The sequence below is a fragment of the Podarcis vaucheri genome (assembly GCF_965113315.1).
Source record: "Podarcis vaucheri genome assembly, chromosome: 10".
Taxonomy (NCBI): domain Eukaryota; kingdom Metazoa; phylum Chordata; class Lepidosauria; order Squamata; family Lacertidae; genus Podarcis; species Podarcis vaucheri.
Window position 1 is genome coordinate 4984522 of NC_138748.1, and position 14242 is coordinate 4998763.

The following is a 14242-nucleotide window of genomic DNA, read 5'->3' on the forward strand; positions in this document are numbered from 1 at the left end:
ATTTAGAGGAGGACTGCAATATTAAGTTGATGAATAACATTGATTAAAAAGGTACCTGGTTTATCACAAGGCAGCTCTTTTTTAAGTGGTTGGTTAATTTTTAATACAAGTAGTTATTAAAATGGAAGTATCTGGGGCTATCATAGTCATTCCTCCATCGCAGAAAAGGATACCACTGCTAAGACAGAGGCTGCTGCAACATATGCATTCATCACCTAAAAACAAAAAAAGGGTATCAGTGGATTTTAAAAGTTCATGCGCCAATTGATTTTTAAGAGGCTGCCTGCCTTACCTTAGCTATATTTATTGTTGCTCATAAATAAAAGTTCATGTGTCACTTTTTGGGTCTAGAAGGCCCCCCCCCCCCAGCACCCCACTGCCGTGGCTCACATTAAAAAGAAAAAAGAAGGGATTTCTGACTTCGGTTTCTTAAATAGTAGCATTCTATGTTGCACGGCAAGTGCTCTTAAAAAGGTTTTTTCCCCCTCAAAAGCAGTTTGTAGCATAACTTGGGGAGGATTTTAAATGGCGGATTTAAAATCTACCTTTTTGCTTTGTCTAATGGGACATGGCAAATGTTACAATAGAATTAAGGAAGATTTGATCCTACCAAGTTTAAAGCATTTGCCTTGTAGACCGATGGATGTTATGTTAGAATTATGTGCGAAGTGAAAAGGGGGAGTATGTTACCAGAAGGCCCTTTGTTAAGATGAGTGCTCAGGTGATCTCAGATGTGGATGATGCGAAAGAGTTGTATGCCTTATTTCTGCTTTGTGCAATAGGTAACATTTCATGTTGGAGGTCTTGCTCCAGTTGTATTTTCCAAAGGATCTACGACTGTATAGATAAATTGGATATGAGGATCTATGACTATTAAGCGCAGGCTGTATGATCAACCTGAATGATAAAATGTGAAGGCTTCAGTCTGTTGAGCCTTGAGTGTATTGTGTGCCTGTTGTCAGTTAATTAATGTGTATCTCTGCTGCCTTCTCATGGGAGTGCTGATGTGCTTTCCCCCCTTGTAGAATTCACCACAGATCCACACTAGTGTCTTGCAAGTTCCCATTCCTTCTTTTTCACCAGCATCCAGACGTTCAACACAATCAACTGATAAAGTTATTGCAAGTGATGCCAGGTATGGATACTTTACCCGAAAAAGAAAGAAAGAAAGCCACTTGTGGTGATAAAAATGTGCTGAATAATGACATAATGTCTGTTTGATAAAGCAGATTAAGGTCTACAGCTTCAGCAACAGTGTGGCGGTGATGGTACATTTTCCAAAAATGCAAGGTTGTTAAGACAATGAAATGGCAAAATGGAGTAAATTACGAACACATCTTACATGGGGATTTTGGTTCCAAGTGTTCTGCGTATACATGAAAATCACATATACACAAACCCTTGGAGCTGTTCTGCAGCTAGCAGCGGAGGGGGGAGAGAGAATCCCCAACGCTCCCAGAGCCTGCGCTCTGCGTCAGCAAGCAAGAGGGGGAGCTGAAAAGCTATTTTTGTGCCCAGTAACCCAAGCAGACCCTTATTAGAGGGCATATTTTTATTTGATGCCTTAAATCCACCATGTTCTAACTTGTTGCTTTTTACAGTGAAAAACACACACCGATGGCGTCTATGGAAACACAGCTAGGCGACACAAAATTGTAAGTATTTTGTAATTGTGATATTGCACAGGGATAGTTTAAAAGCTGAGAACAATTTAATGTGATACCTTGTTTATATTGTTTCTTGCTTCCTTCCCTCACCCTGATGCTGTTTTAATCTACTTCAGTTTTCCATTTCTATTGCAGTATGAAGCGCCTTCAAACAAGCTATATAGCACCAGGAATTTACAGAATTTTGTAATATATTCCTAAAGTATATGTGGTTGCCTTTTGCACTAAGACAAAGGAGAGATTGGCTGGCATAGTGGACTGATAGTATGCCCAAATTCTTAATCATTATCACCCATGCTTAATTTAATGACTTAGTTAAATGCTTTGCTGAATTGGGGTGTACTTTTTTATAACAGAATTTCTAACACAAAAGTTCTGCACTGACTACTTCAGTATAATATTCTTACTAGACTCTCTTAGTAAAGAATGGGAGCAGAAATGGACAGTATGAGAAGAATATTGTACTGAACAATGTGTGCCTTTTGGCAGTTTGCGGTTAGTAAGAGGTACTTCAGTGGCATTTGGTGGACTTTTATTTCCTTCAGAATGCATTTGACAGAGGCTGAAATCATAATAACTTGCTCTGGAGGGAAGTCTTAATGGTTACTAAATACAGCACTAGGGAGATGCGCAAGAGAGGGCTTTGTTACTTGAAGGCCCCATCCCATGGAGGTGCGTGAGGCCTTCTTGCTGGACCTGCACATTCAAGGGGGAATGGAGTGTCTACATTGTGGCCTGTGCAATTAGGCCTGAATTCTGCCATCAATTCCTCAGATATGGAAATCAGCTGTGGGATTGGGACTGCTTGTTCCCACACAAACAAGCACATTCATTCACCCCCTTTGTGTGATGAGCCAAATACTAGACTCTGTAACTACCATTTGAACCAGCCCTGGGTAATACAACATTCCATTAACTGAAAGCAAACCGTGGTGAAAGGAGGTTTTACTACAGCTTTAGTGCGATATCTGAATTGACAAATTGTAGTTACATCTCTGGAGGCCACTACCCCTACAGGCTGGAGTGCAGAACAGATGGAAACTAAAACCAGATGAGCAGTTCTGATTTTGAGCTGGCCGATATTATTTGGAGACCTGGTAATCGCAAATCATGTTTGAATTGAGCTGGTGCTCTTGCAGAAAAGTTAAAATGGCCCACATCAGCATTAATCCAATTTTGCTGCTACATAATTAAGAGTGCACAATTACTCGGAAGTAAGTTGCACTATGTTCAGCAGGACTTGCTCCTAAATAGGTATGTGTAGGATCGTAGGTCTAAGTTACTTGGAAAGTGCACAAATGCCATAGCAGTGGGGAGAAGAGAGGCTAAAAAAAGCAATTACATTAGCTAAGTACACAATTTTCTGGGTTTCAAGCATGTGTATTATACTTAGGTTGCAATTCTGAATACATTTCTTCAGCCTCTGTAATCAATGAAATGGTGGTTTACTTTTTGAATGACGCTATGGCTTCTAAAGTACATGAAATGCAGAACAGAAAAGCATGCTCATTGACCGCATGTCTGAAACATTGAACAGCTACAGTTTTGGATGCATTCATACCCTCAATCTGAAAAATAGCATGCAATTTGATGTTTTGGGTGTATAAATTATCAGCATGTAGCTTGAAAAATGGGAAATTTGTGTTGAATGCTGTGTGTGTGTGCATATCACTGCAAGTTAGTATTGGGAAAGAAATTTGGTTCAGTGTGCATTTTAATGTATTCCTACCTAATTCACCCCACAGTCTGCAACAATATGTGAATCAAAACCCAGCAATCCTTTGGAATTCACACTTCCCTGAATTTTGCAATGCAGTTCTCAAACTGAAAATGTTTTTACAAAAATGCATATATTAAGGGGGAATGTGCATATTAGTCAGAATTGCTTGCCAAAATGTGCACTGTATATTAGGCACAATTACATACAAAGTTATTAGGAAAGATGTTGATGAATTTTCATGTGAATTTCTTTATTGTGAACTGGAACTGAGGGTTTCTTAACCCTTCCCATGCCTATTATCACCTTCAAAGGCTGCTCCCAGCCAGGTTTATTTCAGTTTTGGGGGAAATGATTAAAATTGTCTTGGAGGGGTGCAGCGTGCATCTTCAATAAATAATAAGTTGGAGTAGAAAACCACATGTTTTCCTTTTCATGTATAGTTCAGCCCTTAATATCCTCATTTTTGCAAATGGATGGTAAGAAAGATAATAGGTCTATAGCTATCTACTCAGTTCGTGCAAAAAATAAGATTTGAACCATGGTGTTTCTTGGTCTAGAAGTCATTTTCTGGTGTAATCTACTGGTAGTGGTCAATGAAATGGTATTACAGTCATTCCTTAGATCCCGAACATTCTGGAAGTCTGACGTTTTGGATCCTGGATGCTGCAAACCCGGAAGTGAGTGTTTCGGTTTTTGAACATTCTTTTGGAACCCAAACATCCAATGGAGCTTCCACTTCTTTTGATTGGCTGCAGGAGCTTTCTGCAGCCAATCAGAAGCCGCAATTTGGTTTTTGAACATTTTGGAAGTCCAACGGACTTCCAGAACGGATTCCATTTGACTTCCAAGGTACGACTGTACAACCATTCAGATTCATATAGGTGTCACTATAGGTGAGAGGGAGACAAAATTAGCTTTGACTTGCCCTTTCTTCCCCCTTTCCTCTGTTTAAATAAAGTTGCATCTTGCTTTAACCTTTATTGTTATTAAAAGATTGTGTTCAGGATGCAAGATCAGTTACTTATTTTTCTTTTCTTCTTTTCCTGTGATTCTAGAACTTCAGCTCTGCAAAAATCCAGCAGTCTTGGAAACTTGAAGAAAGAAGTCTCTGATGTGCGTAGGCCTATGTCATTGTTTAAATTAACTGTTAGCTGTTTCTTAAAAATGCTGACCCAACTTGTAGGTTGTATTCAGCATAGCACTAAGCAAAATGTTCCATCAGTTCAAGAGTTCCTTTTTGTGCAACTAATACTTCCCCCTTTTCCTCCCCACATCTTCCCCCTATATCTGTTCTGACTCCACCCCCCCAACCTTTGGAGCAGATTTGGCGATGAGGTGGGGCACAGAGGAAGGAGAAAGGGAAAACCTAATTGTGCTGGTGCTAATCCTTGGACTAGCGCAACTATTGAGTTGAATATCATCTGTCCTTCCCTCTCGTTCAGTTCTTTCCTCTGAGGTGTAGCTCACACATGATGATTGCAGTATATCAGCTGATGACTTGCATATGTAAAACAAGCTCTTTTTGTCTGATCTCAAATCATGGGGAAAGAAACGGGGCTGTACGTTCCTTTGGATGTATATATCCATTTGTTCAATAAATCCTTATGACTTAGACTCTGTTCAAAGGCTCTCTCAAAGAAAATATTATCTTACCCTTTTCTAATAATTGCAGTTCAGTTTTGTTCAAATAAGGAGTTTCTGAAACCTCTGAAATGCTTTTATAGGCTGCCCTGAATGCAGCCAAATTAATACACTCTGGTAAATGTTGTAAGTAGACTAACATGTTTTAGTTGAAATTAATTGGATGTATTGAATCAAAGTTTATTTAAAGTGTTTAATGCTTCGATCTTTTCCCTAGCAGGACAAAGAGTCTGTGCAGAAGCAGGAAGAGGTAATGTTTCACTGTGCTGTGTGTTGAAGAAGAAATTGCAGGTGCAATCCAGAGAAAGTTGCACTCACCTAAGTCCCGATGAAGCAGATGGAATTAGATGCTCCTTAGATTATATCCTTGCTCATTTTCTTGGCTTGTTCATCAATATTAAGCCAGAGTTTCCCAGTTCTGGTGCAGTGGTCAATTTTGGCCTAATGTGAACCAGGATCTTCACACCAAAACTGTTGTTCTTTCACTGTTTCATATAGTTTATGAAGCCTTGGGTGATAGAAAACAGTCATTGACTCCAAATTATTGTAGCATCCTGGTAGCACCTCCTCCCCTTTACCACAGTACCAGCATGCTGGTAAAAAGCCCATTCTGAACCACCAGAGTATACAATGCCTTCTTTCTTTGAGTTGTGTGTTTGTGCCTTCTGAACATACATAGAACGAGGGTGGGGGAGTGGAGATCTTAAGCCTAGTAGACGTATCTTTTACTCCTGTTTACTAATTTTTTTAAAAGCAGGGACAGCTAACCTGTGGCCCTCAGATATTGCTAAACTACAGCTCCCTTCACCCCTGAGCGTTGACCATTTTAGCTGGGGCTGATGGAAGTTGGGATCCAACAACACCTGCAGATTAGCAACCCCTCTTCTAAAGACTTACATTTTTATGAATCAATTTGCCTTTTAAAATTATTCAAAATAGTTTTTAACAGAAGATATCACTCCGTAATTTGCAAGTACAACCTATTGAAGGGCTGTAGCTCAGTGGTACAGCATCTGCTTTGCATGTAGAAAGTTGCATGTTTAATCCCAGGCATCTCCAGGTAGGGAGAAACCCCTGCCTGAAATACTGGAGAGCTGCTGACAATCAGGGTAGACAGTATTGAACTAGATGGACCAGTGGCCTGATTAAGTATAAGGCTACTTTGTATGCTACCCAGCTGCAAACAGTAATTTATCACATGTGTTGCTGAACCCTTGAGTACAATGGCAGATTTTTAACTTTTCTTTTCCTGAACAAACAGAGCAAAGGATCGATGGAGAGTAGCAAATATGGAACCCTCCCTCCCAAATCCCCAGGTGAAGAAGATGCCTTTGGGACTCGTAAAGGCCGGTCTTCTTTTGGGCGAGGCTTTTTCAAGATCAAAAGTAGCAAAAGGACAGCAAGTGCACCTAACTTGGGTAGGTTCAGTAAAGGTGGAGTTTTTTCACGATGTATATTTCAACTAGGGGAAGATATTCTCCCCTGGCATATTTCATGGGGAGAGGCAGACGTATGAACAAGAACCACTTTCATCAGTAGATGAAACAAAATTTTAAATGCTATGGATTCCAGTTCTTTTGCAGAACAATGGGCAAGTAAAGCATGTAATCTCCTGCACTCTTGTAAATTCTCTGTGGTAATTTGGCGCAAAACCTATTGTACATGTTTCAAACTGGGTATGTTGTGTGGTACCAACAACAACAATTTGTTTGTACCATGCCAATCTGACTGGGTTGTCCCAGCCACTCTGGGCAGCTTCCAGCATATATAAAAATATAATAAAATATTAAACATTAAAAACCTCTCTATACAGGTTGCTTTCAGATGTCTTCTAAAGGTTGTACTTATCTCCTTGATGTCTGATGAGAGGGTTCCCCACAGGGTGGGTGCCACTACCGATAAGGCCCTCTTCCTGGTTCCCTGTTGCTTTACTTCTTGCAGTGAGGAAACCGCCAGAGTGGATCTCAGTGTCCGAGCTGAAGGAGACGCTCCTTCAGGTATACTGGGCCGAGGCCGTTTAGGGCTTTAATGGTCAGCACCAACACATTGACTTGTGCTCAGAAACATACTGGGAGCCAATGTAGGTCTTTGAGGGCCAGCATTATACGTCCTGATGGCTGCTCTCGGTTATCAGTCTAGCTGTCACCTTCAAAGGTAGCCTCGCATAGAGCACATTGCAGTAGTTCAAGCAGGAGATAACCAGAGCATGTACCACCCTAGCGAGACAGTGTGCAGGCAGGTGGGGTCTCAGCCTGCGTAACAGATGGAGCTGGTAAACAGCCACCCTGGATATAGAATTAACCTGTCCCTCCATGGACAGCTGTGAATCCAAAATGACTCCCAGGCTGCGCACCTGGTCCTTCTAGAGCACAGTTAATCCATTCAGGACCTGGGTGTCCCCCACACCTGCCATTCCTCTGTCCCCCAGAAACAGTACTTGTGTCTTGTCAGGATTCAGCCTCAATCCATTGACTGCCTTCCATTCTCCAACCGCCTCCAGACACTCACACAGGACATTCACCTCTTTCACTGGTTTTGATTTAAAAGAGAGGAAGAGCTGGTATCATCCACATACTGGTGAACACCCAGCCCAAACCCCCTGAGGATCTCTTCCAGCGGCTTCATATAGATGTTAAAAAGCATGGGGGAGAGGATGGAGCCCTGGGCACCCCCCAAGTGAGAGCCCAGGGGTCTGAACACTCATCCCCCACCACCACTTTCTGGACACGGCCCAGGAGGAAGGAGCGGAACCACTGTACAACAGTGTCCCCAGCTCCCAGCCCCTCTAGATGATCCAGAAGGATGTCATGGTTGGTGGTATTAAAAGCCGCTGAGAGATCCAGCAGAACCAGGAAACAGCTCTCACCTTTGTTCCTAGCTTGCCAGAGGCAAATGCCAGTACAGTGGTGCCTCGCAAGACGAAATTAATTTGTTCCGCGAGTTTTTTCGTCTAGCGAATTTTTCGTCTTGCGAAGCACGGTGTCGGAAAAGTTTTGGAAAAGCTTCAAAAATCACCAAAAACCTCAAAAAAGGCTACCACACCGCGTTCTATGAGTTGCTCCTCGAAGTCAAGTCACAACTGTATTAACAGTGTTAAGAAAAAGGAAACAAACTTGCAAAAAACGCAAGACGTTTTCGTCTTGCGAAGCAAGCCCATAGGGAAATTCGTCTTGCGAAGCAGCTCAAAAACCGCAAAACCCTTTCGTCTAGCGAGTTTTTCGTCTTGCGAGGCATTTGTCTTGCGGGGCACCACTGTATGTGCTAGTCATGCAGCCTTTCCACTGCAAATAGTGGCAAACAAATCATATTGGAAAGAGATATTTAAGAACCCTGCAAGGAAATATTTAAATGTGAAGTAGTGGGAAAGTAATTGTTGCACATTGTTCTGTTTTTGTAGATCTAAAAACTCTTCCTGAATTGTTTAGTTTGAGCAATAGAATAAGTGCTAATTCTCATTTGGCCTATTTGTGTGTTAGCTCTCTGTGTTATGCATGCATCGTTTTTTTGGGGGGGGGGGGAATTCTTCTTCCCTTCCCTTGTCATTGTCATGTTTTGATTTGTCTTATCTTGTTGCCCCGGGTGTGTTCCTCCCCCTTGTGCTGCGTGTGGTTATGTGCGTTATTTGGATGTCTGAAGATCGCAGTCGAAGTGCAAGTGCACCCACCTTAGGTATAGTAGACCTGCATGCATGATTGGCGCCATGTTCTGAGAGCTGCTATTGCTCAGCCACAGCCATGCAGACCTCTGTACTGGAACGCTCATCCATGTCTTTGCCGCTCATGCACACTACTAAAATCTGGCTGCATTGTTTAGTTGTAATGGCCTGTACTAACAAGAACTGCCATAGAAAAGTGTTTGAGAAAATCCAAACCAAGTGAATTGCAGCATCTTTCTGACATAAGAGGGACTAAATGTGTTTTTGCCTAGAGGCAACCTTGGCATGAAGGAGATGAGATGCTTCAGGCATCCTGCCCCAAGAAGAGCAAGTCCAAGTATTCCTTGAGACCAGTTTATTTGTTCCTTTCTTCCCACAGGGGTGGTTGCAGACTCTTGTGCAGCTTACCCCAGCTGATGCCCTCCAGATGTTGTCAGATTCCAGCTCCCATCAACCCTCACTGTTGGCCGTGTTGGGTGGGGCTGTGGGGAGTTTCAGCCCACAGCAACCATGTTGCTGTAGTATAACAAATGAGAAGGCAACATGGGGCAAAGAAATCAATGGAACTTGCTTCCTACCAGTATATTTAGGACCCACTGTAAGAATTCCAGGTTTTAAAGAATCAAAACAGTGAAGTATATTCACAATGTAACATGGCCTCCATTCACATTATCCAAGCAGCCTGCTTGACTTATCTATATAGCTTATCTCGGGTATCAATAACTTTTTCTTTCAAACAATCACAGTGCTTCCATAGCTGCTCTGGCTAACTTGCAAATAAATGCATTATAATTCATTTTTGGCCATTACTGTTTATTACTTTGAATAATTTTATATGGTAGCGTTCTTGTCATTGCTTTTGAGCATTCTTTTTAAGCTTCTTGTAGAGAGAGTTCACACATATATGTTTAGCTATGCAGCTAATAGTCCCATGTAAAATGGTAAACTATGAGCTTGAGGTGAGGACAAACGTGTTTGCAAACACACATATCATACATGTGCGGTCATTTGGGAGTTAGTGCTGTGGCTCTCTGGTGAGTGTCCTTCTACTGGCAAACCCAGGTTTTCTATTGTGTAATGTGAAAAGAGGTACTTGGCATTTTGTTGGTTTGTTGTTTTCTGTCCCTGTTTGTATGGCATTTGCTGGCACATCTCTGCTGAAGCATTGCATTGCTGATATATCCTTAGCTTTTTTAAAAAAATAAACAAATGTATGTAAATAAGTTGTTTGCCCAATCCTAAATGTTATGATCTTTTATAAATTATTTGCTCAGTGGTAGGGGGATTGTCAGCAGCTTCAGAAATAGTTCCAGTCCTGGAGGACTTTATTGGCTTCGCTGATGCTAGAGCAACATAAATGTCAATGAGGAGTTATTAGTGTTAATGTTTTTAAACCCTTTTTCTGTTCATAGAGCATCCAGAGTGGCTTACAGCAAAGAAACAAAAATGTAATCACTACAGTTAAAAATGATCAAGATCAACGCAAAATACAAGTTAGAACTATGTAGTCTAAAAGCAGCAGACACATTTTATAAAAACAAAATAGCAACAGAAATTAGGCATTTCAAAGCCTATAAAAACAAAAATGTTTTCAGCTTCTTCCTAAAGTGGGTTTTCACCTAAAGTAGGTGTGGGGAAGTTTTCATCCTCCAGATGCTGCTGAAGTACAAAACTCCCATGAGCCCCAGCAAGGATGGTCCATGGCCAGGGGTGACAGCGAGTTCTTCAGCAACATCTGGAGGGCCATGAATTCCCCACATCAGGTCTAAAAGGCGGTATGCTTTTTTGTTTTGTTTTTTACAGTTGCACTGTATCAATCTCTTGCACATCTCGTGTTACATTATTAATTGCTGAGGATCATCTAACCGTATTCACTATATCTCCTTATTCCTGGACTTTTATCAGATACATGAAGGGCTGTCAACACAATTGCTGAAAGCCTTTGCCTTCCAGACAGTCACAGAAAGCAATACACATTTTTACCATGTGTTTGCCTTAGGGCTATACTTAGTGTATTGTATACTTTTGTAATAAAGGGCGATGGGATAAAGATCAGTCATAGCAGAGATAATAATCAGTATTAGTTTATTAAGAAGATCTTTAATTGAATGATACTTTAAATGCCAAGTAAAGGAGCACACAATTAAATTACCTTTCTTTCCATTCATGTGACTTTTTAGCCAAGGTTGTTTCACAAATTAGAAATGGAAATTTAAGGTCATCCAGTTGAAGAACTACAGACTGACATACTATTAATTGAGATTTGCTTTTATTTAATAGCTGAGACAGAAAAAGGATTTGCAGACCACCTCGATTTGGCTGGCTTGCCGCCTCGACCAAAAGGTACAGCAGACGGGCCTCTGACTCCACCTTCTCCTGACTCCAAAAAGAAAGCAAGAGGAATCAAGAAGTTTTTTGGAAGGTAACTGGGAGATGACTCAATTCATTATGCTGTTAAGTAGAGCATGCCAGTCCAGAGTTCCGCTCTGAGGCTGAGGTGAACATGATGTTGGGGCTTAGCTACACTTAGGGATGGATTGCCTGCCCCCTTCCATGCGCTCTGGCTTCCGTCACAGTGTTCTGTTGCGTCAGAAGCGGTTTAGTCATGACCCGGAAAACTGTCTGTGGACAAACGCCGGCTCCCTTGGCTTGAAGCAAGATCATAGAATCATAGAATCATAAAGTTGGAATAGACCACAAGGGCCATCGAGTCCAACCCCCTGCCAAGCAGGCAAGATGAGCACCACAACCCCATAGTTTCCTTTGACTGGACTTAACCATCCAGGGGTCCTTTTCACCCTCTCTGGTTTTCACCCTCTCTGGTTGGTGTCTGTGCCAGACAGGAATCTGCCCTAGATGGATCTTCTTACACTCTTCATACTGCAAATTGTATACTTCTTTTAATGGCTTTCCCTTATCTTGGCCTTTTTATAGACTCAGGAGAAGCCAGTCTACCACGTTTAATCCAGATGACATGACAGAGACTGAGTTCAAAAGAGGAGGAATAAGAGCAACAGCAGGACCAAGATTAGGCTGGTCGAGAGATCTTGGACAAACCAATAAGTAAGACACAAATACTTTTAAATTTTTAGATTATGTTTATGCATGCAGTTGGAGGAAAATGCATTAAATGTGTCACGCTTCTCTAACATTCTCAACTTAATTTTAGTGAATTGGACATGCCATTTGCTAAATGGACAAAGGAGCAAGTTTGCAACTGGCTTCATGAACAGGGCTTGGGTTCTTACATAAGTCATGGCAAACACTGGATACTTTCTGGTCAGACTCTGTTGCAAGCTTCTCAGACTGATTTAGAAAAGGTAAGGATCCGGTATGTTTCTTACATATGCATTTTGCGTGACAATTACAACATCGTGTCAAATCACCCAATTGTGTATGTTAAATGGTGGCTAAAGTATTTGTTTAACAGAAGGAAACTACCCTGGATAGGTATACTGGTGTGCTATCAGCCAGTGACCCGGAAGTGTCTTCGGACGGCGCCGGCTCACGGCCTCTAGAGCGAGATGAGCGTGCAACCCCAGAGTCGGACATGACTGGCCCGTACGGGCAGGGGTACCTTTACCTTTTATCAGCCAGTGACAGCAGCCTGGGCTAGGAGAAAATGCAGTGCAATGGATGTGGGCTGCTTTTTCCAAGCTGCATTTTGTTGAAAAACAAAAAAATGGATCCATCACTTTTCTACAGAAATGCTCAAGGTTTTGTACAAGAATGATTGGAATTAAATTTTTAAAAACCATTAAAATGTAAGAATAGCAGCAATATGCAGATTGTTCCAATGCACCCTCACACTTTTAAAATGCCTGGAACAAACAATTATCACTAGCCATACGAAACTGAGCAGTAGCACAGCCACCTGCAAGCTTCCTTGAAGAGAGTTTTCTGTCATTGCAACACTGCTACTGAAAAACCCTAGCCTGCAACACTGCTACTGAAAAACCCTAGCCCCAGTCCATTTGGGTTCTGTGCAAAGGCACTGTGAAATTGGTGACAAATTGGTTGCAAAGCACATATGCCTCTCACTTTTTGTCCCCACCATGAGTGTGTGCTTTCCCCCCAGCTTCACTTTGTTTCACTGGACCAGACTTTATGGAGGAGCCATTCCTGGTCTCCCTGCTCCATTTGCTTTTCAACAAATCTTTTTGGTCCATGCTTGCACCTTTAAAAGAACCAATATGACCAATTGCTCCAATCTAATGTGAATGGGAGGTACTCAGTGTTCAAAATTCCCCAGGCATCAGGCACATTTTGCGCTGGGCTGTTAGCCACTTGCGACCAAGTGAAGATTCCTGGGCACCAGGATGGCGCCTCACATCACCTCCACCTGGAGTTGCACGCCTGTGGATCCTTGGCTCTGGACTGTGTTCACACACCAAGACCACATCCTGTAGAATTCTATCCGTTATATTTTACCTGCACAATCAGAAAGAATTTCAGGAGCTAAAATGCTTCTTCTGTGCAGCCTGAGCAGGAACAGTGGAAAATGTTATAGCTAATTGTTATCGCTTGTCTTCACTTACCCCATCCCACTACTCTGCTCACAGTTGTGAAGAATATTCCTGCGTTATGAGTGGTCCGTGTCACCATTCAGAAAAAGAGGTCGGAATAGGCCAAGATGTATGTGGAGTGTCCCTGGATCAAGGGACGTTTCTTCTTCAAGTTCTCAAAGCTCTTAATCTAGCTCAAGGTGGTCATCTGAACCAGCCAGATGTTTAACTGAGAATTAATCACAATCAGTCCGTCATTTGAAAAATAAGACTTGAGAGCCGTCTCGCCTCCAAATGGCAACTGGACATTCTGGTTTGGTTTAAGAAGCCACTTGACGCCTCCCTTATGTACCTGAGTTTCTAACACTGGAGCTACAAGGTGTTCAGGCTCCTTTTCAGTGGAAACAAAATACATATTTATTATAGGGGGGAAAAAGTCAAACAAGACTGAGTAGAGAAATTAGCAGGGCACTCCTGTGGTGTTGGAGAGGAAGATTCCTTGGCTGCAGTGGTTGCCCCACTAAGGGCCATTTGCTGCGGCCAGAATGGGAGGTGGCAGTTAACCTCCACTTTGGGGTGAGGGAAGTTTTCTTTTCCCTTCATTGTGTTCTGCAGGAGGGATAAAAGTAAATGGGCAACTGTCACGTAAAGTTCATTTTTACAGAGATATTCAACAAGGTTTCCCATTATCTCCACTGAGGTTTTAGCAGCAAATACAAGTATCTTTTAAATGCAGGCTGTTTTTTGTCCCACATGTAGGAACTTGGAATAAAGCATCCATTGCACCGGAAAAAGCTTCAGCTCGCTCTTCAGGCATTAGGATCAGAAGAAGAGAACAACCATGGAAAACTGGATTACAACTGGGTTACAAGTAATGTCTTCTCATTTCTTTTGCCATTTCACCCTCATGCAGTGAAGAGTTTGCCTGGGTACGTCCCCCAGCCACTTGCAAGGAAGCCTTGTGTGCCCTTTGCAGATCACAGGGTAGCATTGTGCATACTTTCTTTTAAGTTTCCTTCTAGGCAGGTTTGTGGGTGGTTTCTGTGAAAAACAA

The 14242-nt window shown here is 42.0% G+C and overlaps 1 protein-coding gene across 21 annotated transcripts in view; it reads left to right on the top strand.

Annotated features, from left to right (window-relative positions):
• Window positions 1–14242, top strand: part of PPFIBP1 (PPFIA binding protein 1) — a 120358-nt gene that overhangs the window by 95050 nt on the left and 11066 nt on the right. For 13 of the 21 annotated variants that reach the window (XM_082240083.1, XM_082240087.1, XM_082240089.1 and 10 more), the window contains 11 exons: window positions 1026–1135; window positions 1602–1655; window positions 1803–1853; window positions 4443–4500; window positions 5246–5278; window positions 6290–6446; window positions 8665–8697; window positions 10964–11105; window positions 11618–11746; window positions 11853–12003; window positions 13948–14059. In XM_082240083.1, the coding sequence (XP_082096209.1) occupies window positions 1026–1135; window positions 1602–1655; window positions 1803–1853; window positions 4443–4500; window positions 5246–5278; window positions 6290–6446; window positions 8665–8697; window positions 10964–11105; window positions 11618–11746; window positions 11853–12003; window positions 13948–14059 (1030 nt within the window). The remainder of the gene's footprint in view (window positions 1–1025; window positions 1136–1601; window positions 1656–1802; window positions 1854–4442; window positions 4501–5245; window positions 5279–6289; window positions 6447–8664; window positions 8698–10963; window positions 11106–11617; window positions 11747–11852; window positions 12004–13947; window positions 14060–14242) is intronic. The other 8 variants (XM_082240099.1, XM_082240100.1, XM_082240092.1 and 5 more) reach the window with 4 other exon arrangements.